The sequence below is a fragment of the Mytilinidion resinicola genome, assembly GCF_010093595.1.
Source record: "Mytilinidion resinicola strain CBS 304.34 unplaced genomic scaffold BDZ99scaffold_33, whole genome shotgun sequence".
In the NCBI taxonomy this organism is placed as follows: domain Eukaryota; kingdom Fungi; phylum Ascomycota; class Dothideomycetes; order Mytilinidiales; family Mytilinidiaceae; genus Mytilinidion; species Mytilinidion resinicola.
This window is the reverse complement of record NW_022985469.1, coordinates 165,277-190,414: the sequence shown is the minus strand read 5'-3', so window position 1 is coordinate 190,414 and position 25,138 is coordinate 165,277. Positions and strand designations below refer to the sequence as shown.

General features: G+C 51.0%; 10 protein-coding genes across 10 annotated transcripts; 5 read left to right on the top strand and 5 right to left on the bottom strand.

Annotated features, from left to right (window-relative positions):
- Nucleotides 1-532: 532 nt before the first annotated feature.
- BDZ99DRAFT_401942 (uncharacterized protein) lies at nt 533-2,130 on the top strand (the record flags this gene model as incomplete). Its single annotated transcript, XM_033716262.1, has 2 exons — nt 533-1,347; nt 1,425-2,130. 2 exons carry the CDS (start codon nt 533-535, stop codon nt 2,128-2,130), a joined length of 1,521 nt encoding a protein of 506 aa, XP_033569236.1.
- A 37-nt stretch (nt 2,131-2,167) lies between these two features.
- On the bottom strand, nt 2,168-3,844 carry BDZ99DRAFT_207447 (uncharacterized protein). Its single transcript, XM_033713306.1, has one exon. The coding sequence runs from the start codon at nt 3,480-3,482 to the stop codon at nt 2,205-2,207; it is 1,278 nt and encodes a 425-aa protein (XP_033569235.1). The 5' UTR covers nt 3,483-3,844; the 3' UTR covers nt 2,168-2,204.
- A 1,198-nt stretch (nt 3,845-5,042) lies between these two features.
- On the top strand, nt 5,043-6,150 carry BDZ99DRAFT_576970 (uncharacterized protein; the record flags this gene model as incomplete). The annotated part of the gene is made up of 2 exons (XM_033728633.1): nt 5,043-5,438; nt 5,497-6,150. 2 exons carry the CDS (start codon nt 5,043-5,045, stop codon nt 5,941-5,943), a joined length of 843 nt encoding a protein of 280 aa, XP_033569234.1. The 3' UTR covers nt 5,944-6,150.
- An 872-nt stretch (nt 6,151-7,022) lies between these two features.
- Nucleotides 7,023-8,957, bottom strand: BDZ99DRAFT_504018 (uncharacterized protein; the record flags this gene model as incomplete). The annotated part of the gene is made up of 3 exons (XM_033724005.1): nt 7,023-7,398; nt 7,451-8,430; nt 8,508-8,957. The coding sequence occupies 3 exons, from the start codon at nt 8,955-8,957 to the stop codon at nt 7,359-7,361; spliced, it is 1,470 nt and encodes a 489-aa protein (XP_033569233.1). The 3' UTR covers nt 7,023-7,358.
- A 1,143-nt stretch (nt 8,958-10,100) lies between these two features.
- On the bottom strand, nt 10,101-10,822 carry BDZ99DRAFT_576968 (uncharacterized protein; the record flags this gene model as incomplete). The annotated part of the gene is made up of 1 exon (XM_033728632.1): nt 10,101-10,822. The coding sequence occupies exon 1, from the start codon at nt 10,674-10,676 to the stop codon at nt 10,101-10,103; it is 576 nt and encodes a 191-aa protein (XP_033569232.1). The 5' UTR covers nt 10,677-10,822.
- Nucleotides 10,823-11,139: 317 nt separating this feature from the next.
- BDZ99DRAFT_576967 (uncharacterized protein) lies at nt 11,140-12,790 on the bottom strand (the record flags this gene model as incomplete). Its single annotated transcript, XM_033728631.1, has 3 exons — nt 11,140-11,248; nt 11,314-12,125; nt 12,194-12,790. The coding sequence occupies 3 exons, from the start codon at nt 12,788-12,790 to the stop codon at nt 11,140-11,142; spliced, it is 1,518 nt and encodes a 505-aa protein (XP_033569231.1).
- A 398-nt stretch (nt 12,791-13,188) lies between these two features.
- BDZ99DRAFT_576966 (COX15-CtaA-domain-containing protein) lies at nt 13,189-15,064 on the bottom strand. The gene is made up of 2 exons (XM_033728630.1): nt 14,666-15,064; nt 13,189-14,615 (listed from the first exon to the last, which is right to left on the bottom strand). Exons 1-2 carry the CDS (start codon nt 15,037-15,039, stop codon nt 13,475-13,477), a joined length of 1,515 nt encoding a protein of 504 aa, XP_033569230.1. The 5' UTR covers nt 15,040-15,064; the 3' UTR covers nt 13,189-13,474.
- A 693-nt stretch (nt 15,065-15,757) lies between these two features.
- Nucleotides 15,758-18,943, top strand: BDZ99DRAFT_428745 (uncharacterized protein; the record flags this gene model as incomplete). Its single annotated transcript, XM_033717196.1, has 2 exons — nt 15,758-16,441; nt 16,488-18,943. Exons 1-2 carry the CDS (start codon nt 15,889-15,891, stop codon nt 18,941-18,943), a joined length of 3,009 nt encoding a protein of 1,002 aa, XP_033569229.1. The 5' UTR covers nt 15,758-15,888.
- An 844-nt stretch (nt 18,944-19,787) lies between these two features.
- BDZ99DRAFT_527634 (uncharacterized protein) lies at nt 19,788-21,117 on the top strand (the record flags this gene model as incomplete). Its single annotated transcript, XM_033726282.1, has 3 exons — nt 19,788-20,120; nt 20,565-20,980; nt 21,033-21,117. The coding sequence occupies 3 exons, from the start codon at nt 19,788-19,790 to the stop codon at nt 21,115-21,117; spliced, it is 834 nt and encodes a 277-aa protein (XP_033569228.1).
- Nucleotides 21,118-23,854: 2,737 nt separating this feature from the next.
- Nucleotides 23,855-25,056, top strand: BDZ99DRAFT_207365 (uncharacterized protein). The gene is made up of 2 exons (XM_033713305.1): nt 23,855-24,989; nt 25,047-25,056. Exon 1 carries the CDS (start codon nt 23,978-23,980, stop codon nt 24,971-24,973), a length of 996 nt encoding a protein of 331 aa, XP_033569227.1. The 5' UTR covers nt 23,855-23,977; the 3' UTR covers nt 24,974-24,989; nt 25,047-25,056.
- Nucleotides 25,057-25,138: the final 82 nt, after the last annotated feature.

The following is a 25,138-nucleotide window of genomic DNA, read 5'->3' as shown; positions in this document are numbered from 1 at the left end:
CGATCGAAGTTAGATTAGTCATCGGCTAGCTGCATTTACCACCGTTACAAGCTTCTATATGCACCTACCGGGCCCTCAGTGAGAAGTAATTTTGACTTTTGGACATCTGATTCTATGCCACATGTGCAGCACGAACATATGTCTTTATACGTACATCCCGATCCGGAAAGGAGCAGCTAATAGCCCTCAAAATATATGTACATGGTTTTATTTGGGTATTGTGGAATGCAAAACCACGGTAATTTCTGGACAGCTCTGCCGGCCTATGTTGCGTGAGGCGCCGACCTACACTACCACGCATCGTCCATCTCCTACTTTCATTCAGCACGATCGCATCTCAAGCCTCCTTCCAGTCAAAGTATCCCAAGGGTTAAGGCTGCTTCGTCGATTAATCCTGTGGCCAGCCAACGACTGGACCATTCCTAATTGGCCCCGAAGTGCCGTCTCCCTTAGCCAGAAGTCCAACCCCAGCAAATTCTGATATACAACTTTGGAGGCTTCAATACGAGCCAAGACTGCAGTGGCCCCAGAAATGTCAGAAAGAGCAGCCACCAATTGCCATAATTGTCGGCGCCGGAGAGTGAAGTGCGATCGGCTGCTCCCTCAATGCCAAAAGTGCTCCGACGCCGGACTTGAGTGCATGGGCTATGGGAGACTCATCTTATGGAACAGGGGAGTGGCAAGCCGCGGAAAGATGATGGGAAAGACGTTTGACGAGGCCCCAGTTGGAGGCATGAATGGTGTGAGGGCCATGGAAATGCATTCTGCCACCTCTCAGGCCATGGCCTCTGCGAACAAGACGCAAGAGCCTTTTCAGAGTGCATGGGAATTGAATTTCTCACTGGTTGATCCTCTCTTGCAAGATCTTGATCATACATCCCGACGCTACATTTCCCATTTCGCCTCGCATGTCGCTCAAGACATGGTGATCTACGACCTCCCGGAACAGAACACATTCCATTCATTACTCAAATACATCGGGTCATATCCGATGCTGCGGAATATGGTCATTGCGACGTCAGCCTACCTCTTGTCCAATCGCTTCAGGCCTGATACTCGCCCTCCGACTCTTTATAACGACGCCTTGACGGCAAAGCATCGAGCGATCGGCATGTTAAGGCCAGCGTTGCAAAACATCGAGACGATGGATGTCAACATTGTCCTGGCATCAATTACGCTCTTCATTCTTTTCGAGCTGATTGATTCAGGGAAGAACACGTGGAAAATCCACGTCGAGGGCGCAAAAATGTTGCTGCTCCATTACAACAGCCAGGACATTTACGAGAGTGTCTCTACCCCGTTGGGGAATGGTGCCGTGAATTCTGGTCTTATCTCGGAGTGCATAGTGTAGGTGCCATATTCAATCATTGCACCCTTGCTTGGTAAAGGCAGGATCCCGTGCTGACAGTGGCAAACTGATTTAGGTTTGACATAATTGGATCGACTCTTTCGGGCACAAGATCGAAGTCGCTTGACTATGAAAGTCGTGGTCTTAATCCCCGTCCTTTCGTGGAATTCGCCGAGATGAACAACTGCTTCTCGTTCCCCGCGAAGCTTCTTGAACTCATTCTTGATACATCGAGACTCGCAGACCGAGACCGAACATGCAACGCGAACGTAGAAATAGAAGCAACCGCGTTAATGGAATCAGCAAGAAGCTTCAACCCGCTAATATGGGCAGCGAGGCTTCGGTCGCAATCGCCTTATAATGACATCGAGCAGCGCGTCTTAGTTGCTTCGGCTCTCAAAGCAGCAGTTCGCCTCTTCATCTGGAGAAGCCTCTTTTCGGATATTCCGAATGGCCTGAGCACGGCGAGCCGTCACGCTCTTCTCTCGGAAATCATCCATCATCTTGCGCAGATCGATACTAGGAGCCCTTTATTCAAGGCAACCGCCTGGCCTTGCTTCATCGCAGGAGCGGAAACCGATGACGCCGGCGAGCAGAGCTGGGTCGTGGATCGTTTACGGTGTTACTACAACCTCATGCCATGGAATTACATCATCAGTATGATTGAAGTGCTTGGATTTATATGGTCACTGAAAACGCAATCCAGCGCCGAAAATCCTCAAATTGATCTAAATTGGTTACAAGCGATCAAGGAGCGGGGCATCGATCATTTTGTGGCCTGATACAAGAATACCAAACATCAGGATAGACATTGAAAACGCTATAAAGCCAACACCTTCGCGGGCCATATTTGATACTAACTCGATACATAAGGCGGCGGTGGGCTCTCCCAGTCCGCCTCGTACGCAGGACTGATTGCACCCTCCCCCGAATAATCTACGGAAGACACGAATCGTTGCGCCCGCCGCTCTTGCATTACGATAGGACAAGTCACAGTGTATATCCTCTGCACGTCCTGCCGTTCCACCAACTTGCCCGTCCCTATATCGAAAGTATCCTCACCAACGTAGAAACGGACCTGCACCTTATGCTGAACTTGTACCGTAAACCACTGTTTCAAGCTTGCAGTCGACTCTCGCGATGGTTGTAAGCCAGAGCAGAGGACCGGATGGGCATGCGGTACGCCTGTTTGAGAAGCGTCGGTGTCGTTGGTAAGATCGGTCTGCTTAGGGAGGAAAACGTCGAAGGATTCTTCGACCTCTGCACTCCCCATACGCCTGTTCGCTGGTTTTTCGGACGAGCATCTCGATATGGGTTTGCCCCTCCCTCGGCTGATCGTATGTGTATATTCCGACCTAGACGTGTTGGACGCAGGAACGCGCTCGAGGCCGTCCGTCTCTCCAAAAAGCAGCACTCCGGTCTCTTGAACTTCCCACCGGATCTCCCGTAGTATTTCCCGTTTTGTCTCCACGTGCCCTGTCACCACCTTCAACCCATTCAATCCAACAGTCGTGGGGATTGTTACTCTCGGTCCAAGAACCGGTTCGGAAAAGCGGATATCCACGATGACTGACGACTGTGGAAACGTGACCACGGAGCACTGTCGGAGACTTGGGTTGACGACCCTTTGCCGCAAGACTCGCAACTCCTGGCCCGCCCAGATAGATCGGCCATCTGCGGTGGTCATCTCGGCGACGAGCGCGTACGAAATCGCTGCTAGTGGGATGTTGGTCGTAGGGGGCAGGTGCGGAGGGATCGAAAGGTTGAAATTCCACGTCCCACCCGTGGATCCATCAGAGTGAAGGTGCGCCTTAGTTGGAGCGGCATGGATCGAGTGCTCGACGAGCTTCTCTGCTTCCGCGAACTTGCGCCAGTCGGATTTCTTCTTGAATTGGAGAAAGCAAAGTGGATTTCTAGGGATCAGGCCGTTCACGACTTTGGTGATTGTTTTGAGCTGGCCAATGCGAATGAGGAAGACGTTGATATGGGAGGGTGAGGTGGACGGTAGTGGGCAAGAAAGGGAGACTGATATCTGGCCCGAGAGACATGTATTGTATCCATCGTCATCAGCCGTGAACACTTCCGATGGGGCGTCCAATTTCGGGGTGGGTTTCTTCATATTAAATGACGGCATGTTTTGGAGTCGTCCGGTGTGCTGATATAGCGATACGGGCTGTCAACCTGAGTGAGGGACTAGCTTTCTTCTTAAACATCAGCCGGCGATTTCTCTTATGCTGCTAAGGGCATCATCATATCGACGCTAGTGTCCCCATCGAGCAGCCAAGACGCAAGCCTCGCGCAGGTGGCGGTTGAGTGGCCCCCGTCGTAAGCTTGGGACTAGACACTTAGAGACGCCCTGGAAAGACAACTTGGTTCCACAGTTTGTCAGCAATGGCCTATGTATTGTGGCTGCTAGGAACTTTTCGGTATGACCTAGTAGAATCGACGCTAGGCTGAATAAGGCAGCCAAGACACTAGCGTTGATGAGTGCATCCAGGGTCAGTTTTTTAGGCTCTGACTACTTCGAATCTCTATCGTCGACATTATCAAGCATCAGAAATGCTTGAATGCGCAGAACCTTGTTTCACCTAATTTGAATGTCCGAAAAATGTATCTCCAGGTTTCGGGACTTGGAGATGTTTGTCATTTCGGTACTGCGGAATACAAAACCCCGGTAATGGGCCGTCCCTTTCCGTCTAATCTTTTTGGCTGGAGCGGCTCGGAGCTTCCTCCGGAGCGTTGTTGTGTACCAATTGTCACGTGCATTGTCACGTGCATTCTCTTGGAAGCGAATACGTAAGCGAGCGATCAAGCTACGTGTTGTACTACTATCTGCCGCGTCTACGTGCCTTGGAGGATGCTGGGAAAAACCTCAGTTCCTCCCACTGGATGTTTAAGCGCCGGTAGGCGTGCTTGGAGAACCGTAATCTGCCAGGAGGTACGCACGGTCATCCTCTTGTTCAATCTGAAGTTAGAGTTGAGGTCTCCATACTGCTTGAGAATCGAAGGCTCCAGAATAGCCCTCTGGACCAATCAGAAGGTGGTGAAATGACAGTGGTGGAGGGGGTGTGCGTGTAACTAAAAAGGGTGTGCGCCGAACTACTGTGTAGAAGGGAATGTGGGATTAGCGCACCCCGGAAATTTATGTTAGTGTCAAGACCCGAGCGGTGTTAGGAACTAACCGGCGGTTATAGATGTGGGATAAGAGGGTGTATATATACTATGTACGGTAAGTAATCTAGGCCATAATCTAACACGCAGTTTACCCCCTTATTCTAGGCCTCTTAAAGCCCCAAACAACATCAGAGCAGCAAGCTGTTTGAGACAATTAAAACAAACTCATCTGTCGCCTATAATAGATGAATCAACCCCTCTCCTGACAACGGCTATGAGTTTCCATAATTCAACAGATACCCAACTTGGACAACCTGGATAAAGAAGCGGTTTAGGCCTCTGCCGCCCTCGGTCGGAGGAGAGTATAGCTACAAAAAACATCGCAGCGGCAGTATATCCAGCATGACTTTGCGTATAACGGGCTAAACGTGGGAGCGGTATGCTTCCGTCTCCTCCGTGAATTTAGGATCCCAAGACATGAGTGAATGCTTTGCGGCTACTCCTGGGTATAGAAAACCACAACATAGTCTCCAGTGATAAAACGCTAGAGCTTCCAGAACACATCATCTCAGTGTCCGCAATGAACTTCATAGGCTTCACCCCCGAGACCGCCGTGCAAATCTTCAACAACTACTACACGCGCCCGGACCCCGACCAAAACTGCTACAACTTCCTAGACCATGGCACAGGGCATACCCTAACCCTCTACCACCACCAATACGACGACTGGGACCCAGCGCGCCCCATGACTTTGATAGGTCTTACGACGGAGTTCCAATCCGCGCTCCTCGACCCCGACTTCGCCGCCATCCTCCGCACCGAGACGCTCGTGCACTGGATCGACAACACCCTCCACGCACGCTGGGCCACCTTCATCGACCTTACCATGCGGCTGAAAGCCCACGCCGCGCGCCTCCTCACCGCGCAGCGGAACGCAAGCGTCGACACGACCGACGAGCATCAATGTGAATATGCTGTTGCGCAGCCGCGGTGACTTCACTCGCGACAGTCCGGCTGTGTACCTCCACGGCGAGGAAAAGACGGCGGAGATGTGGAGGGCGTGGGCCGCGCGACGGGACCGGTATGCTGAGAGCTGGCTGATCCAGGTGCAGGTGCCGCAGGAGGTTGTAGACGGCGTGCCACAGGTGGAGCTGGAGCATGGGGAGGAGTGGAAGGAGTATGTGAGGGCTTGTAGGAAGTGTATGCGCCCCAGAATTGGGTCGGAAGTTGAGGGGTATGAGAAACTGGAGCTGATTAAAGGGCATGTGTATACGAACGACGTGGTAGTGATTAGCAGGGCGGAAATTGAGGAGATTGGGGAGGAGAATGTGTTGAGAGTTGAGGAGGAGGAAATTGTGGCGACGCAGTGGTGCTTTTTGCGGGAGTTGGAGGACAGAGAGTGTCGGCTGGAAAAGGCGATGAGAGGGAAGGTTTGGATTGATGTGAAAGGGCCGGAGTGGCTATTTGGGGAGTCGCCTTGATGGGTGAGTCGCTATCGAGAGGAAGGTTCATGATCACGGTGCACGATTCATACAGTACCTCGACGTAAGTCTGTGCACCTTTCCGTGAAGTCCCTTCCAGACTCCTTATGATATGTACATCTACCCCATGCGACGGCAAAAGAGGTTAACCAGAGGCGTGTCGGTCTGCTCCGATCTATGCTACCCAGGATTGAACGTATTTCCAATTTCCTCTTAATGTGTCAGAGTACCTTACACAGTAGCAAGCAAAAGTGCATAGACTTAGGTGTAAGTAATGCGTATTAGATAGGGTTTCTGGGGTGGAGCAGCCCGACCAAGTTGCGCTTCAGTATTAGGACATAAGTTTGTGCACTCTCTTTTGCCTTTGCTTGCAATTTGTCGTCCAGACTCCCGATGATACATCAGGCTCCCCGATCGGAACAGTGGGGTGCAAGTGTGTGGAGCTGCTCCAGACGGCACTATGACAACTCTTACATCTCAGCTGTATCCCTAATGGAAGTCGAAGGACTTCAGACAATGGTGAGTAGGAGTGCACAGACTGATGTCCAGGCACTGTACTGAATGTTAGTTATGACAAGTCTCATTCGCGGCATTAGGAGTCTGACATCGTGTCCGGATTTCTAATGAATTATCGAAGGACTTCAGACAGTGGCAAGCAAGAGCAGAAAAATTTATGTCTAGGCAATGTACTGAATGTCAATATATGGCCGTGTCTGGTTCGCGGTCTCAAGAATCTTACATCGTATCTGGATTTTGATGACGCAACGAAGGACCTCAGACAGTGGCAAGCAGGAGCAGAAATCTTCATGTCTAGGCGCTGTACTGAATATCAATTTATGGCCGTCTGCTTCGCGGTCTCAAGAATCTTACATGGTGTCTGGATTTTGATGAAGCAACACAGAACCTCAAACGGTAGCAAGCAATAGTACACAGCTTAATCTCCAGGCACTGTGCTAAATTCAAATTATGGCTTCGTCTGGTTCGCGGCCTTATGAGTCCTACATCGTGTCCAATTTTCAAACAGTGCTTTGTAGCACTTCAAGCAGCGGCAAAGCGAAGTCAAGGAAAAGAATTTGAGAGCCAGTATTGAAGCCACTAAGTAAAAAGCAAGTCGCTATCATCATAGATGGGCCTCTGCCAAGCATCTGCCCCTTTTCGGGGAAACCCAAAGCATCCGCAAAATTATTGTCCCAAAACCAAGCCCCAAACTTTTGTGACCCGTCCCCAGTATATCCCAAAGTGCTGGGCAGCCCCAGTTCCCAAGAGATAAAAGCAAACGCATCCGCAAATGATAAAGATTCAAACCCAAACGCCATATACTTTTGAATGCCATCCCGACCTGCCCTCTACTAACCGTGATGTATCCGCCAGGGATATCTCAAGCAGCTCATCTCATCCCCATGTATTATGTCCCTTCAGTCGAGAACCAAGGGATCGTACCAGCCACCAGGCACCCTATAGAACCATCAGCACCCACACCATCCACAATGGACACAGAAATACTTACACTCTTCTCTGACGCTTCCGCTGATTAGCCCTAGCCTGGAACTTCGATTCTGCCAACTTGACCTTGGCCTCATCGAGATCGATCCTCAAGCGCCACATATCCTCGTCTGCAGCATCGTCGTCAATGACCTCGACGTATTGGGCCGGGCGTTTGCGGCGAATAGGCATATCGATATCAGGTTCAGTCTTGATATCAGGTCCGGTCTTGGTCTCCCGTTTAACGTAAGATACGAACTTGATGTCTGGTTCGCGCTTAATGGATGCCTTGGATGGAGGACCGTCTGTAGCGGCTGGGGAAGTCGGGTTCGCCTTGTCATCTGTAGTCTGAGGTTTAGTCGTAGTAGACTTGAAGCTAGGAGAAACGCTGGGGGATATGTCTGTGCCATCGCCGAAGAGCGAAGCTTTGTTCTGGATGGTTGAGTCCCGGATGGTTAACCGAAGTCCATCCCCCTGAGCACAGACGGAAGTCGGCTCGGCTTGGTCCTGTGACGTCTGAGGCTCAGTCGTGGTGTCTCGGCCGGTGGTTTCTGGTTCAGGAGAGTTTCCGGTAACGAACAGAGTGGACTCCTCTCTGGCGCTCTGTGTGATTGGGTTTGAGGCGTCGCGCTGTGCATTGGGGTGGGTCAGACGGTGCTGAACAGTGGTAGCCGAGCCCGTGAGTGCGCCCGTAGTGGCGGTCCCGTTCTCAGCGGGTTGCTCGCCCGACGTGGGGACATGGGAATTCCTAACAAATGGGCGAGTAGCGGTGGTGCTGAGAGCACTACCATCACCATCACCATCACCATCACCATCATCGTCATCCGAATCCTCATCGTCATCCTCCTCTTCTTCATCATCATCATTCTCATCCTCTTCGTCTTCGGTCTCGCTGTCGCAGTCTACTGGGGTAAGTGGGCAACCCGGGGATCCTGCCTCCGTGGCTATGATAGGGCCTAGAGGTGCGTACGTTTTCCCAAGCAGATGTCCGAGGTCTCTTAAATCCTGAGTAGCATCGTCAGTCATCAAAAGAGACATCGGAGAAAGAATGCGATTGCGTGTGTCAGAATAGACCAACTCACCGTCGGACAAACAGCGGCCCAATTGTTCACCATCTCTGGGTGGGTTTGCTTGTAGTGGGTAATCGCAAGCTTGAAGTTGCGAGGCCAGAGGCCAAGCAGTCCTGTAGCTAAAGCGGCTCTATTATGCTTTTCCTGGGCTTCCACGACCATTGAGAGGGATGCCAAGCCGCCCGCCACATCTCCCTTCGAGCATCGACTAAGCTTTTTCAACTTCCTCAGCACTCCGTAGGACCACCGGGCGGCATCTTCCTCCGTTCGTCGCGGGTTGACGAAACGCACATGGTTGCTACGAGGCACGCGGGCAATGTAGCGGAAGCGCTCGGGGATCGTCTTGCCGATGTTGTCCACGGACCAATTAAGCTTCATCTCGTCGATGATCTCAGCGACCATTTCATCCGTTTGAGGGGTGACTTCGCCCTTGAGCTTCTTGGTGGTCCATGTAGACACCATCTTGACAGGGTGTTGAGAATTCGTGATTGGTGAAGGTGATGATATCGAGGAATAGATAGACCACACCCGCTGCTTCCGTGTGTGTTAGGGTTGAAATGGAAGTCGAGAGGCTGGTACCTAAGAAGTCGGCAGCGGTAGATTTCTGTGGTAAAGAGTCGAGAGGCTGATACCTAAGAAGTCGGCAGCGGTAGATTTCTGTGGTAAAGAGCCGAAAGCCTCTTGTTGCAAGAGGTAGGATAGGAGCCAAAGCGTGATGGAGGTGGAGTGGAGCGTAGGTGATGAGGATGTAGGCGGAGGTAGTTGTAAGTAGAGGAAGTTGTAGGAGGAAGAGGGTAGAGGAGGAGGGGTGTAAGAAGAGCGGTAAGTAGGTAAATATGTAAGTGTAAGATGGAAGGTGAGTAGTGAAGGATGTATGGAAGATGTTGGAGATAGAAAGGTGTGGAATCAATAGTGAGCTGTTCGAGATGAAGGGAGTGAGAAAAGCTGGGTGTCTCAGAGACAAAGCCGAATTGAGATGTCTTTAGACTCGATAAGAGAATTAGTATAGAAGTATGTGAAAAAGAGGGGAGACGCCACGGCGAGGTAAGGAAATAGTGGGTGGGAAAGGAAGAAGACAGAAGGGAAAGATAGAGATCATGGATGGTGAGCGTCGAGCAGACGGTCGACGAGGATGTCTACGTCTATGCAGAAGCAAAAGGTCTAGCTCGGATAAGCTGTGCGCACTTGTTTGCCGCTGTCTGATGTGGTTTAGGGTTTCTTCAAAATTTGTCGGTAGGAAGTTGCTGTATAGTAAACTGAGACTTTACCCTGCTGAGTGTTGACGCGGACGACTCCCAATACTTCCATAACAACATAAGCATCCCGTCCGCCAACATCGTCAGTTATTAGTTGTTGCCTTCACAAGTAACCTGCCCCTCTCCACTCATTCATTTATGCCAAGCTGCTACGGTATCCATCTCAATTGCCCTGCTCTATGCGGCCTCTCTTCTCCTTCGTTTCACTCCTTCACTTTTAGACCTGCATCGCTCACTGCTGATCCTTGTTTTTAGGTTAGCGTGTAGATCTCCCAGATTATGTAGAGCTTCAAAATACTCGAACATCTTCCTTTTGCCCCCCCTAAAAGTTTGCAAGGCGTACATCGATCTATTTGTTAATCTCCGCGAGAACGGTGTCTACTTCGAGTTGAGAGCGGTGTGTAGTGGAACATGGCCCCGGGGGATGCTGAAAATCATCTTCGCCATCCTCGGAGATATTGTCATCGTTGGGATTGGAAGTTCTGGCTGGGAACAGCTGCTCCATTGGGATCGATCGATTCCCATGTTGGACGTAATCGGTTGACGGGGATCGAATGTCCGATGTATCAACGCGGCAGGCCGGGTGAAGCGCAACATTTTGTCTAAAACCCATCCGCATCGCTCGTCTCCGCCGTTTTGCTACGCACCGGCTGCAGGTGTGGTAGGTTTGAACCACGCCTTTCTCATAGGCCCTCGTGAAGCATTCCGGACAAGCGCACCGCCGCAGACAAACTTTGCACATGGCGGTGCTAGTGTTAGGAGGTAGCAGTTGCCGCAGTGGTCGAGGCTGGGAGTTGGCTCTTTTGATGGCGCACTCCTTGCATGTGTCGTGAGTTATTTGTGATTTCCTGATCTTGGTATTCTTGGTTAAATCCGCTGGGAAGAGGTGCTGGGCCTGGTAGCGACTGTACCGTCGGGTGGCCATGGTGGGATAGGTTGATAAAAGCCGGATAGGTCCGCTCCAATTTGCGTTGTCTAGAATATTATCTCTTTTCCAAACTCCTCTTAACGCGTTGGAGTACCTGAAACAGTGGAGAGCAAGAATTATGTTGAGGGACGAAGAGTGGCAATGAAACTGCGAGCGTGAGAAGAGAGAAGCAACTAGGAGAAAAGAGATCGGGAATAGATAGAAAAATATATATGAGGAGGATAAGATATACCTAAAAAGATAAAGATGACACACCTGTTGAGTCTTTGAAGCATAGAATCATCAAAATCAAGTATGCATCTGAACTGTCCCAACCGCATCTATACCCAATCTGCAGAAGATGAATCCAACCCCAATTCTATGCCATGTGCAACCCACCCATCTATCCCACTCAATCAAACCCAACCGCCATAATACCCGCCTTTCTCATTCTCACACCCCCCTTCAACCAGCAACCCACCTAATCCAAATCACAAAGGTCGATCACGATCGGCCCCTCAACCCTTGCCCTCTTCGCCCTCCTCTCCTCTTCCATCCGCTTCTGCCGCTCAATCTCCCTCTGCTGTTTCCTACCACCTATCAAGTCAGCACTGATCGAAGCACAGGAGACAAGGTATGAAAACGCTCCACTTACTTTAGCTTCGCCGCCTTATTATTCGCTAACTCCCACATCATGCGCGCTTCCTTCGCCTCCAAACTCACAGCTTTCAGCTCCATCTGCTTCAGATCGTCGTTGTCAGACTCCTCGGATGCATCGACCGAGTGGGCTCGCTTGAGTGGGTTTACTCCTTCTTCGATTTTGATTTCTGGGTCGGCGCTGTTGTGAGGACCTTGTTCGGTAGTAGTTTCGGGTTCGGTTTTAAGATTCGGGGATTGGGCGTGCTGCTCTGGGGATGGTGCGATTGATGGAAAATCGTTAGGGGAGGAAGATGTGGAAGCTTCGGCGATAGGAGATCCAGAGTCTAGAGGCGCTGGGGGTGTATCAGGATTGGGAGGATCAATACTGTTACGTTGGTCGACAGTGAGAGGCTGATGGGTGCTAGCCAGTTGGGAAGTTGAACTCAGTTCGTTGGTCTCAAATGTTTCGGTGGTAACGATGGGCCGAGCAGCGGATTCATCGGTGCCTGTGGTAACAGTATCTTTCTCCGTGTCGTGGGTGTCAACGGTCGCAGTATTGACATCTCCCGAGGCCACCTGGGTACCTACTGTGTCTGCAGCGTTAATGGTGCCATGCTTGCTCGTGCTCTGATTGTCCTCGTCTGTGAAGTGCAAGCCAAGCATGTAGTCAAAATCATGACCACAATAGGATTCAGTGCTACTTTCGTGGCTATCATCATTTCTCTGCTGCTGCCCATCGGGATCGCACTTTATGCCAGGCTCCTGCTTAGGCGCTCCGAACCAGTTGTTGGAGCCGCTAGCACTATCGGGTTCGGCATCCTCGTTGCGCTATGCTTCATTGTCAGTCGTTTTATGTTACAATAGTCAACCAACTCAACTGAAATCATCATTCTTACCTTGCCACGAATCCTTGTCCAGTTAGCGGCCTTGTGCGGTTTGGTCCACTTGTAGTGGTGTATTGTTTCCCTTAGATCTGACGGGTCCAGCCCACACAGCCCGCTGTCTTTGCACTTGTAGCTGTGAGTGAATTTGTTCTTTGTTTCTTCCTCGAGGCACTTTAGGGCGGTCTCTAGATCATCTTTCGAGCATTCTGCCAGTTCCTCAACCAGGCTGAGAACTTCGTGCGACCATCGCTTAGGATCGTTTTCAACGCAGAAAGGTCGTTTCAATTTGTGGTTTCTTCGGTCGACACGCATGAGCGGCCTGACACGTTCGGGAAACGCGTCCGCCAGAGCCGATATACCCCAGTGGCGTTGTGCATTGCCGATTCTGCTGTCGATTAGGTTTTTGGTGCTTAGAGTAAGCTCGTCGTGATTCTTCTTGGGTTTCCAGCTAGAGCCCTCCTCTCGAAGACGTGGATTTCGAGCTTGGCCCCGTTCGATACCGAGCGACCCGTTCATTGGGCTCGGTAGATTGCACTCTCTTGAAGCATACTGCTCTTCCGCCGGCTCTTTCACTCGTTCTTCGATCTGATCTCTCGTAAGAGTGTCCATGATTCGTTATGACTCGGTTGGTCAGCAATAGATGTCCTGAAAGAGCGAACTGCTTTAACCTACAGGCTGCTAGTCTGGTTGATGTGGGGTTGAGGTTGACCGAAAGAGGTCGAGGTTGGAAGGAAGGAAAGAAATGCAGGAGGAGCTTCACGTTGATTGGCGGTGAGCCGTCGCACGCGGAAGCGGTGAGACGAACAAGACGGCTAAGTGAGAGAAAGTCGGACTTAAGAGGAGGAGATAAAGAAAAGTAAGATTGGGAGCAGGATATATGGCGGTCGGAGAATGAAAGGCAGCCTGATCGATATTGACTTGGAGGGCCTTGGGAGCGATAACAGACCTTGAGGTCTCATTCAGATGGTTGAGAATGTGTTGAAGCACGTCAAACAGCCGCAAATCCAGTGGTAAATTGCCTGGTTTTTCAGCTGGTGTTTGAGTTGCTGATGAGTTTGAGATTACTTTCATATTTGCTTGGTGCCTAGGACCTGTAAGAGACGTGCGAGATTTTACATACCACCAAAGCAGCAAAGTAATGATGATACTAAGGAGAGTAGCCATTTGCTAGAAGATAAGGAGAGGCGTAGATTACAATAACTCCTTCATCCAAACCTGACAGCGATGGGCACTTGAAATCCGTCTCCAGTATATACACTATGATACAATCAAATACACGCCGCTACTATGATATTACGGTCTTTTCTGCTCTACGCCTTTCACGCCGACGTCAAGCCTCCGCTTACCTGAGCCTCTCAGGGCGGCAGACTGCTGCTTAGCAGCCTGTTGCACGAGCCTAACAGCACGGCGTGACATTGAGACGCGGCTCCCAAGGACCAATACGCCAGTGAGAAGAGCAAGACTACCGGCCTGGTGCGTCGCAGCCAGCCAAGTTGGGACCATGTAGATCAGCGTGCTGATACCGAGAGCGACTTGCATACAGACAAGATGGACAGAGCCCATGACGCCTTTCCTGGCATTTGCGGGAAGGATGGGACGGACGCGGGACGAATATCGGGTGTATGCAAACAAACTCATGATGGCCGTGAAGGTGGTCATCGCAAGAATGCGATGATCGAGTTGTACCAGCGAAGGATTCTCGAGCATGTTTCGCCACCAAATGTCGGACTGGTCTGGCACGTGGCTGTAAAACGGATCGAATAATTCCTTCTTGGGTGGGGTAAGTCCTAGACCCATATATGGGAACTCGTTGTAGATGAGACCGGCATCAAGACCAGCGACAAGCGCACCAGACATAGCTGTTACAAATACCAGGACTGAAAGAGCGGTCACAGATCCGCGAAAGAGGCGCAGATTGGGGTTCTTCAGAGTAGCAAATAGCTTCTGGGCGGCTTCCGGGTCTTTAAGGAGGGAACGTTCGCGAAGGATAGAGAGGCCAGAAAGTAGCATGGTGGTATAAACGATGAAAGCAGCGCCTAGATGCGTAGTCAGACGGTACTGGCTCACGCGGGGATGGCTTCCCTTCGCGAATAAATCGTCGTGGAGGCCGCTTTTCACCATCCACCATCCGATTACGCCCTGGAAGCCAATCAAGCCAGATATTCCAATGAGTTTCCAGGCCATCGGCACCGATACCTTGCGCTGCGCAATGAAGTATATAGTGGGAACGACGAATGTGAGTCCAATGACACGTCCCCAGAGGCGATGTCCCCATTCCATCCAGAATATCTGCTTGAACTCGGGGAGGGTCATGTTTGGGTTGAGGAGGGCGAATTCAGGCGAAGATCGGTATTTTGTGAATTCAATCTCCCAGTCTTCGGGAGTCATGGGAGGGATGGATCCGGTGACGGGGCGCCATTCTGTTATGCTGAGTCTATGAAGATATTAGGACAATGGAAATCAAATTCTCGTGCCATTCCATACCCGGATTCCGTAAGCCTAGTCAGCCCTCCAAGAATAACAATCCCAAATACGCTTGCCGCGCTCCCCAATAGCCAGTATGCCACGGCTTTGTCGCTTGTCTCCGGGAAAGAGCTTGTTTTTGGAGTGGCTTTTGCATCTGCCCTGCCGCCAATTGTTCCACTTAGAGTGCCGAGCGGGGATTGGTCACTCGTAGTCGGCCTATGGGTTTGTGTAGACTGGGATCTCAAGACTTGGGCGAAGGGAGATTTTCGGAGAGATGGTCGTATGGCGGACGGGAGGGGAGTCTTGACGCATGCTCGACACGTGAAGAACTCGCGCGTAAGACGAGGAGCTGCCTGGCGCAGCAGCGGGAACGTCGTGAAGATTGAAGCCATCGCAATGGCGGTGGGATGGGAGCACGCTGGAAAAGAGCGAGGGAGCAGCTGTCATGACATTTAGTAGGGCGTCGATTTGGTGGTTCGACTCCGGCCGGGCTTGGCACTTCTCTTCCGCCCGCGCCCGCCTCGGCTCGCTGCAGAGCGCAGGTGCAGGTGCAGGTGGCGCGGGGCGGGGCATGGAAAAGGTGGCACACTAATTCTAGAACAAGCCGTCTCATGTGTATACCTGTTTGCCACTGCTTGCAGCTTGGGCTGCTTCAATATATTTTGAGAAATCTAAAGAAGATAGAAGCTCTTTGCCCGGGGATATGTGGAAACTTGTTGAAGCACTTCATGCAGTGGTAGACAAGTGCATCTATGAGACAGCGTATTCGAAGAGTGCGAACCAAAAGTGGCAGTCCGCGAATCCGTGAGGTGTATGCACACTCCAGCTGTTTCTGCGCTTGTGTGCGCTTGTTTAGCACCGCTTGAGGGCCTCCAGTATGCTATTGCTATTCCTGAAATACCGGGTTTGGAAGGCCTGATAGCTCTCCGGGCCACCTTAAACGGTTGAGTGTGCCAGCCTTTTTCCTGCCTAGCGTGGTGGGGCGGACCCTGGCCCAGCAGGCAAGTGGCAGGTGCTCCCGTCGTCATTCCGCAACACCACGCCGCCTCCCCGCCTCCCCGCCTCGTGCCACCAAATGCTCCTGTGATATTCATGCTTTCTCTTCTTTTCTTCTTTTAGCGCCTAGCGATTGTGTGATACCCTTTCCTCAGCTTGATTCTTCAACATTCCCGCAGCACCAGCCCCTCGATCCCACGCCATGCTCTAGCCTTGCCCATTCACCTTCGCCGCAATCAGCAGCCATGCACAACCAACAGCAAGATGACCGCGACACCTCCGAAGACATCGACCAGCTCATCACCACCTTAGATCTTGACCGATCCGGCCGGACACCCAGCTGGAGCTTCGACAGCGGCACAGGAGCTCCGCAAGACACCGGACCCACCAATGCTCCTCGCCCTTCGCTCTTCTCAAGCGGCCCTCCCTCGAGGTACTCGTCGACCACACCTGCAGCGTCGAGCTCTACAAACGAACCACCTCGACCGCTTCTCAGAGCCGCTTCATCTTCTAATTCATCCCGACCACTCGCTGCACTGGCCGGTTCCGCTGCGGGTTCAACGAGGACAGCTCGATTTGACGAGAACTCTCCCGCAATACTACACAATGACGAGGAAGTCCCGAGGGCGGAGAAAGATGCCGATGATCCTACCATTGCTCTAGACACTCGGAGGCCTCTCGAAAGGCGGGAGTACACGACCCTGACCACCTTGAGCCGCCTTTTTGCTTCCCAAACTTCACCCGATGCTTCAAGAGCACCCTCATATGGCCAAGGAATGGGCCCCTTGCGAAGACGACGTATGTTCATGTCTCTAATACTCCCAACTTTTGCTAATATCCATAGCTCTCGCATCTGAAGTAGCCTCACTGCCTGATCACCTATACACGAGAGGTCTCCTTGGCGGACGCCACTCCGATATCACAATCATTGCCTTCGGACACAAGTACGCTCTACACCGGCTTCTTCTAGATCGTGCACCCTTCTTCACGACAGCCTTGTCGGAACCTTGGCTTGAGAGTCGTGCCAAGGAGGTCACCCTCCATCCGGAAGAGATCGACCCTAGTATCACGCAGACTGCTTTCGAACTCGCCATCAAGCGACTATACGGCTGTGACATCTCACAAGAGGAAGATGCGGAAGCTATCGGATTATTTGCCACTGGATGTTGGTTGGAGATGCGGGACCTGGTCAACTCTAGTATTGATGCCATCTTACGTCAGATGAGTCCCGAGACGCTATCACCATTGATAAAGCTGGTCACTGCAAACTACTATGGCAGGTCTGGCGAGAGAATATTAGCTTCTGCCAAGTCTATGCTTTGTCGCGATGGATGGGAGATGCCTCTGAAATGTTGGGACGGAATACCTGGTGACATCATTCGTGAAATAGTTGGCGGTGACGGATTCTTCGTGGATGGCGAGTGGGACCGGTGGGTGCTCGCAAAACGTCTCCTGGATCGACGACTTCGACGAAAGGCGATTGAGGCAGGACTGATCGAACGAGGAAAACATCCGACATCCAAGGCTCCGGATACGTTGTCGATGATGGCTGTACGATTTGACGCTGTGTACCGCCAGAACTCCATCACTACTCAGGGGGCTACGCCGGATAGCCATCATAAGTGGCTGTCCCTCTACACCAATCCGGATATCGAACCTCTTCTGGTACTTCTGGACGAAGGTATACACTACGTTCATCTCGATTTTGAGCAGCTACAGTTCATTCGCCTTTCACGTGATATCCTAGGCTTGCCCGTCATGCCAGAGAAGGTTATATCCAATGCGCTATGGAACCAGATGGAATTACGGCAAAAAGTCCTCAATTCTGGGGATCTGGACATGGAGCTTGGCCTGAGTAAGCCTATCGAGGACTCACCTTCGAACAATGAAGGTGCTACTCCTGTCCAGTCTCCAAATCATGCACGGCCGGCATCGTCGAAAGGAAAGCAAACGGAGGGCAGTCATACACCCGAGGAGGATTCCGACGACATGGATTCTGGGAGCTGGGACGCCAACGGAAAACCACGCAAATTCTGGATCCCAAGCACGGACTGTAACATTGTCATGGGAGGCAACTCGGAGCCAGTGGTCACCACTTCGAGCGCGTTCCAACGACACGCTTCCCGTCTCTCTGCCACTCTTCAACCAGAAGACGTTCAATGGGCTACCGACTTTGCCTCGTCTCCAGGGACGTCGTCTAATCCCAACACACGGACTGACTATCCTGCTCGACCAGGGTCAGCGAGTGGTAGCAATGCTGGCCAGCCAAAGCCGATTGCATATACCCATTATCCACCTTTCCGATTCTCTGCCGAGTTTCCCAATCCGCGTCTGCTAAAGGAGAAGAAGCGTGTATACTCTCGGACTGTGTTCTACGCAGGCTCTCTATGGAACATATATATCCAGAAAGTTCGGTCTGCAAAGAACGTCCAACTAGGTGTGTACTTGCACCGTGCCAAGGAACGGGAAGCAGAGGAAGCAATAGCTGGCGTTGGAAATGGCCTCGCACAGAACAGTATCGGTACTGTCGACGAGCGTATCGGCCTATTGGAACGCGAGATGCTTCTACGCAGCGAACGACGCGACCGTCGCCGCGGCCGTGGCAACGCCCGTGCCGATCAAAACGATAATCCTGGTGAAGAAGACACAAGCGGCAGCGGTGGTGACCCCGACGCAACTCTCGTCTCCACCGGCTCCCGCAACCCCCTCTTCACCAGTCTCTCTGCCCAATCTCGCCGCCGACACCAACTCCCACTTCAGGGCACATCCCCTTCCAGCGCCAACTTCTCCGGCACGGGCGCTCCATCACACCATCAGAACTTGCAAGGCCTCTCCACCTCTCCCCCCTCAGACGGCGACATCGTCTACCCCTCTTACGCTTACGCCCCCTCACTTCTCTCCTCCGCCTCGGACACAGACACTGACTCCGACCCGGAGACTAGCTACCCGAACCCCTCCCTTTCCCTCCTTGCGCCTCGCAACCTTAGCTCTAAATCCAAATCACGTGCCGTCAATCCAACCCTCCCGCCGTACGTCGACGCACGGCCCACTATCAAGACCTACTTCAAGATCTACAGCCCGAGTAAAGGTGGCAGGTTGCTGAGCGTGTACGAGAGCGCGCCGGATCGGTTCAATTTCAGTCAGAGCTGGGGGTGGAAGAGTAGCACGCTGATGCTGGATGATGGGGTTATGGGGGGAGAGGTGGATACAGAAAGGGGGTTGGACGGGGTGGGTGAGGGGAAGGTGAGGCGGGCGGGGGATGGGAAGTTGAGGTTTATGGTTGTGATTGGGAATTTGTGAGGCTGTGGGAGTTAGGGTCGATACGGGACTTCTCTAACCTTGGCGAGGCGTTTTCGGTTCGGCTGGGGATGGAATGGTGTGGTGGTGCAGTTTTCCTATAGCGATCTTGCGAGGGGAAGGCGTTGAGGTGTTTTGTGTGGTCTGGTGGATTTGTTGGTGCGATGGGATCATGTGGGGATGGGCTATGTGTTACGATGATTAAGATTTTGCTCCAAGAGCGTACGAGCGAAGGTGATCATGCTAAGTGTTCTGTGCAACGTGAACCATGGGCGTGGTGATGGGATACGTGTGTAGCAAGCTATTCCCGCGAAGGCTGTTGCATTTAATTCTGTCTCTACCTGCAGGAAGTATAGTCTGATCCTATTGTTCTAGTTTCCTTTTATGCCTTTTTTCCGTCTCAGGCTCAATCTTCCTAAAAATTCCGCTCCCCATTCACAATTGGAGGTATCGTTTCACCATGTTTCTCCTTTGCTCGCGCGATAGAATCCTTTGGAGGTCTTGGCATTTTGGTGGAAGACGAAAACGAGAATGGATTGGAACGAGGAGGGACGAAAGAAGTGGAAGAGCGAAAAGAACGGGAAAGCGGTGGATATTCCCGCAAGCACAGCGTATCGTAGCAAGAGCGGAACGGTGCTCCGTTGCATGGCCGGTAGCCCATAACTGCTGCCCCATATTTCGCGTACAGTTGACAGCTTGCAGAGTACGACTGTATCTCCCACGACACAGCTCTCTACCGTTCTTTTTTGCTATTGCATCCATCTCTCACTCCTCTCTTGTGCTCCTACTCGTCTCTCATCCCACAATTCTCCACACATTTTGTCTCTTTTTCAAGCTCACAAACGCAATGAGGGCTTTTCTTCTTCTATCCGTGGGAACGACCATACTCGCTCCTATCATCCATAGCACTCCCATCGCTCCCTTCATTAGTCCCGATCCAAAGATCCACTGGGCATCTTTGGGTGACTCGTGGGCTACAGGGGTGACCTGGTTTAAAGATATCGATTATGATGAAGATTACGACGAATTGATCTGTTGCAGACGGTTAAAAGAGGCCTACGCATACCAACTGTCACAAAACAATGACTTCTTTCACGTTGGCAAGCAGGTCTTCAAATGGCCAGCTTGTTCGGGATTGAATTTCGGTGACATGGAGGGCCAAGCTCGTAGATGGTTGATGGTACCCTTTTCGCGACCATAACGTATGCTCCACCCCTTCCCATTGTTAAGTACGCTAATGGCAGCCTAGGGTGGGGGGAAATTTAGCTGGTTGGGGCCCCCTAGTAACAGCGTGTATCTTCGTGCCAGATCTGGAGCAGACCACCTGCAGCCCCAAATGCCCCGACCCTGCGGGCGACTGCTATAAAAAAATAGACGACTCCAGGAAGACATTGACCAACGAAGACGAGTTTCTAAAGAACTACGTAGAAATGCTGGACAAGGTTACAAATAAAGGGAACGAGAAGGATTGAGAGTTTTAACTATGTGTCACCAAGTTAGTGTCTTCCATTTAAGTCCCCAATTAATACCAGATTAAAACATCTCTCTTGCAACCACACGGTTATCAACGCTAACATCAAGTGTCTCAAGCTACACTCATCCTTTCAACATTGATCCGAACTAGTGTGACGAGGAAAGTTTCGGTACGCTCTGGCGCCGCCCAAAACTCACGTCTCGCCTCCGCCACGACATCAACGACCTTGCCGAGCTCCTCAAGCAAAAAATCATGGAAGGCGTGCAACGGTTCAAGGACACCGACCACAATGGTAACAGTGTGTATTTCGTCGAGATAAGCAAATCTTTCGATGGACACCGCTTTAGCGAGAACGATCATAACATTACTGATCAATGGGACAGTATACCCACCAGAGACAGGACTTGGATCTACCTCCCTCCACGACCTCCATGGAACGACCCTTGGGTTGTGCCTGCGAAGCGCAGAAAGCCCGTACAGCAAGACATAGATGACTGGGTTAAGCAGTATCCGGATAGTAGCATAGGGACGGACGGGAGTGGTTCTAATCCAGATCGACCGGGTATGTGAGTACATTGCTTCACCAGACACGGATTTCAGTCAGTTTACGTATGGTAGAATCATGAAGACTTTCCATCCCAAAACCTTGGGATTTGGAAGCATGGCGGACAATATCCAGAAAGTTGTCAAAGACAGGCTGTGAGGAGGCTTGTTCTCCCCTTCCCACGGGATTCCCCACATCCACCTGCCAACCCAGCCCAAACAATCCTCCCCTTCAAGGCAACTCTGGGCCTGCCAAGCTTCCAAAAAGTAGAAAGCCTTTAATCGCCCATCTACGGCGTCATCTCGCCATTTCCGACATTCGCACACAATGCCACAACCACAATACCTAGCCCTAAACTGACCGCGGGATGGTATTCGCCCAGGTTATGAGAACATATGGATGAGTCTTTGTGGGTTTTTGTGCGAAGGGTGGGCGTAACGTGGGCGGATAGGCGGATGTGAGTTGGCGACGTCTGAGGTAGGCATGGTAACCGTTTCACTTGGGCTGGATCCGTTGACACAGTTGGAAGGTGCTTGGAGGTGTTGATGTGACTAACTTATTTGGGATTGTATACTCTTTTATTGCCTTCTCATCTGAATTAGACTATCGGAAGCATTGTCTGTGTTGTATTGAGTGGTTTAATAGGGAAGCATGCCCTTTTTGTCTGTATGGCCGGGTTAATAAATAGATTTAAGATAGACTATTGCAAGTGCGTTAGAATTATCGCCTGACGCTAGTGGTATGGCATAGGTCTGGCCGAAATAGGCACCGAGACCTTCGTGTTCTTTTATATGGTCCATCCATTTCAACGCCCAGGTACTTGTCCGGCACCCTCTCAACAAACTTGCTTCCAATGCTCTTCACGAACGCCAAATGTTGCGAAGCTACTCAAACTTAGAGCAAAGACACTTGGCCAGTTCATGTTCGACAGGTTAAGGCCACTACCTTCTTGCCGATTGTACCGATTACGATGGCGTTGAATGAGTTGGGTAAGTTGCAACGTTTCGTATTCAAACCTCAACGTTTGGGTCTTGAAAAAGGTGTGTGGGCGTGGACTTTGGTTTTGGTGTACTCAAGTGAGCTTTGATTAGCTTCTCGTCGACTACAATCTCTCAACTACATCGAGCGACATACCTATACAGCTCATTCAGCATTTTGATGATGCGTTATTGAGATGATGCCAAAATACTGACATCCGTTGAACTTCAATTGCATTTCGTAGGGTGTGTCGCGATTGTCCTTTGTTTTGCGGCAAAAGGCAAAACTGCAAAAACACATGTCAGTGCCTAAAATACAGCGGTAAAGCGTTTTGGTAGGCTTAAGAGTCAAGGCTCGTGAGAATTGGCGTCCAATAGGAACTTTTGCCCGTTCGCCTGGCTCTGAAATTTGAATGACAGCTTATATACTTGATGCGGTTGAAAGCACTTATCACAATTGGGTTACGTCACCGGCACAATTAGTGTGATCAAAGCACCCCTCTTTCATCCGACGAGAGCACTGAAATGCAGCTTGATGTAATTTGTTATGGTAAAGTTGATGCTTTAATTCTAGCAGCTATATAATACAACCATGGAAAAGCCTAAATGGAATTCAGGATGTCATCGTCTTCGGAGAGGCATTATAATTTGGATGAAAAAAGCAAAAGCATATTTCAGGGGTGAGTGTTCACCAGACAACACGAGGGCATCCCAGATCGGCACGGCACTCTTGGACGCTTGGTTTATTCCCTCCGGGGTTAGCCGTGGGCGCCTCCACGGATCAAGCACGAGTCAAAATGTGATACGGTAGGATCCAGCCTGTGGCCCTAGGCTCACTTTCCGTTCATCTCGCTCTGCACTGCATTTTGTAACCAACATCATTTCTACCCCAACTTCTACCTCTACCGCAAATCTATCGATCATCTTGTTACCGTTTTCCAATGCCATTGCCAGTAACCCCTGCGAGCGAACGGACGGGGACCACTCAACGGCGAGTATGCGAACTGCTTCAGCGGAAGAAAATTGGATGGCAACATGATCTATTCCTCGCGTTGCTACGTGAGACACTGTCAGGAGAGGGCCATGCCAATGCTCGCTTGAACTCGGGTTGCAGCAACCTAGGATCAGCAACTCATACTCGGCCCTTCACCGGTTCTTCGAAATTCGCTTCGCGAACAACTCGCTCAACACAAATACTAGCTCAACACCAACACCTAAAATCACCAGAATCGACCCCTTACACAACCACAACGCTTTTATAGCATTAGCTAGAAATCTAATAGAGTGTATAGTGGTGCTAAGGAACATTATTCTAGCATATAAACTTTAAACCTATGCTGGTTCTTGTGTTACTTAAACTGTATACTATAAATAGTACCACCTCTTTTTAACGCAAGAACTAGAAGATGAATTAAGTAGCGCTCTTAGAGGCTTATCTATAGAGGTCTACTATTTGCTCTATTAATATTTCAGCTTATCATATATAGTGGTTGTGATTGTATATAAATGCGGATTTGGCTGATTTTGGTGGGGTCTTCGTTGAGCTAGTATTTGTGTTGAGCGAGTTGTTCGCGAAGCGAATTTCGAAGAACCGGTGAGGGGCCGAGTACGGTTCGCAATCACCTGCGTGCACACCACCCCAGGTATCCCTTACTCTCCCTTTCTCTTCTCTCCCTTTCTCTTCCTTACGGAGTTGTGTTGCTTCCTTGCTGTCAAGGGAAGGGAGCGTCCTAAGGGGTGTGGCTTCCTTGCTGTCAAGGGAACGACCAAGGGAGCGCCCTAAGGGGTAGTTCATCTCGTTACTCTATATAGTCCGCCTTTACAGCATCTACAATAGAGCAGAGTTCACATCAATTTCAACCTGAGTCTTGAGCATCAAGCATATCAGAGCGGCCATTCGAAAGATACCCCCCCCATCGGCGCAACGGACCGCCAATACATCATCGAGTTCCCAACCTCATGGGACTAGCACTGGCTTGACCCAGCTGCAGTTCAGCCCTATCGCGGATCATAACCTAGTCGATGAAGAATTCTTGCGGGATATGGCGGGAGATACAGACAACTCGGGCTCGCTTTACGAGGATACGAGAGATGAGACACTGGACCAACACTCACCTGTTCCCAATCGTACTCGAGCAAGCCGAGCAATGACACAAGTTGATTCCACAGAAGAACTTTATGTCAATGCACCTATCCCTAAAGGAATGAAAACAATACGGCGTTCTGCGAACGATCGCAACGAGGTGAACGATGACAGCGACAGGAGATCCGGCGTACACGGCACATCCCAGTCTGATAACAACGCCCAAACTTCTCCAAGACCCGAGACATCCCTTCCTTTGACGGATCCTATCCCAGAGCTGGACCCCAACATTCCATCTCCACCCGGGGGCTGGGCTTATGCCCTAGCTAGTACACCGCCTTTACGAACAGTGATGCATCGTTCTTCTTTGCCAGCCTTTAGAGAGATGGCAACAAGGCCGATTAGGGAGCCTACAAACATGCTTGCGGATGAAACGCGCAAAACGCGGAGCTTTGGTCAGACTACCGCCGGCCGTCGCCTTCCGTGGACTCCTGGAGAGTCTGCCCCGGGAAAGAGCCTCGAAAAGAGAACCGCTAGTGCACACGCAAGTCTACCAGATTCCGGTCGCTCCAGTGCGCCAGCTCCTACATACGTCGGTGTTGCTGACCGTCCCTCTCTGCCGATCTCTACGGAGCCCGCATCAGGGGCACATATCGCAACCAGAACGACACGCTCCCATGAGATAACCATACATCCAGACGTGGTTATCACCGGCCATCGAAGTGTTAAGAATGATACTCAGAACGGTACACGGGAAATCTTACGTGAAAGAGAACTGAAAGTAAACCTTCATGTCATCAAACGGTCCGCCCTCCAAGCTGAGGTTCGGAGGCTTGCGTATCAAGCCCAGTGTGCGGAAATACAGAGGGAAATATGGAAGTCGCACGAAGAGGAGCATGAAGCGGAGCTCCAGGCACTTCAGCACAGACATTTGAAGAGGAGAAGGTGGGAATAGAAGGAGTCATTGGACGGTACACAACTTTGAGCCCCGACGCATGACACATGTATGAAGCTAACAGCAACGAAAGTCTGGCTGAACGCTTGAAAACTCAGGGGTAATGTTCCTATATTGGGAACTTATATTGAGACGTAAGGTTATTATGTACGTGGAGTATGAATA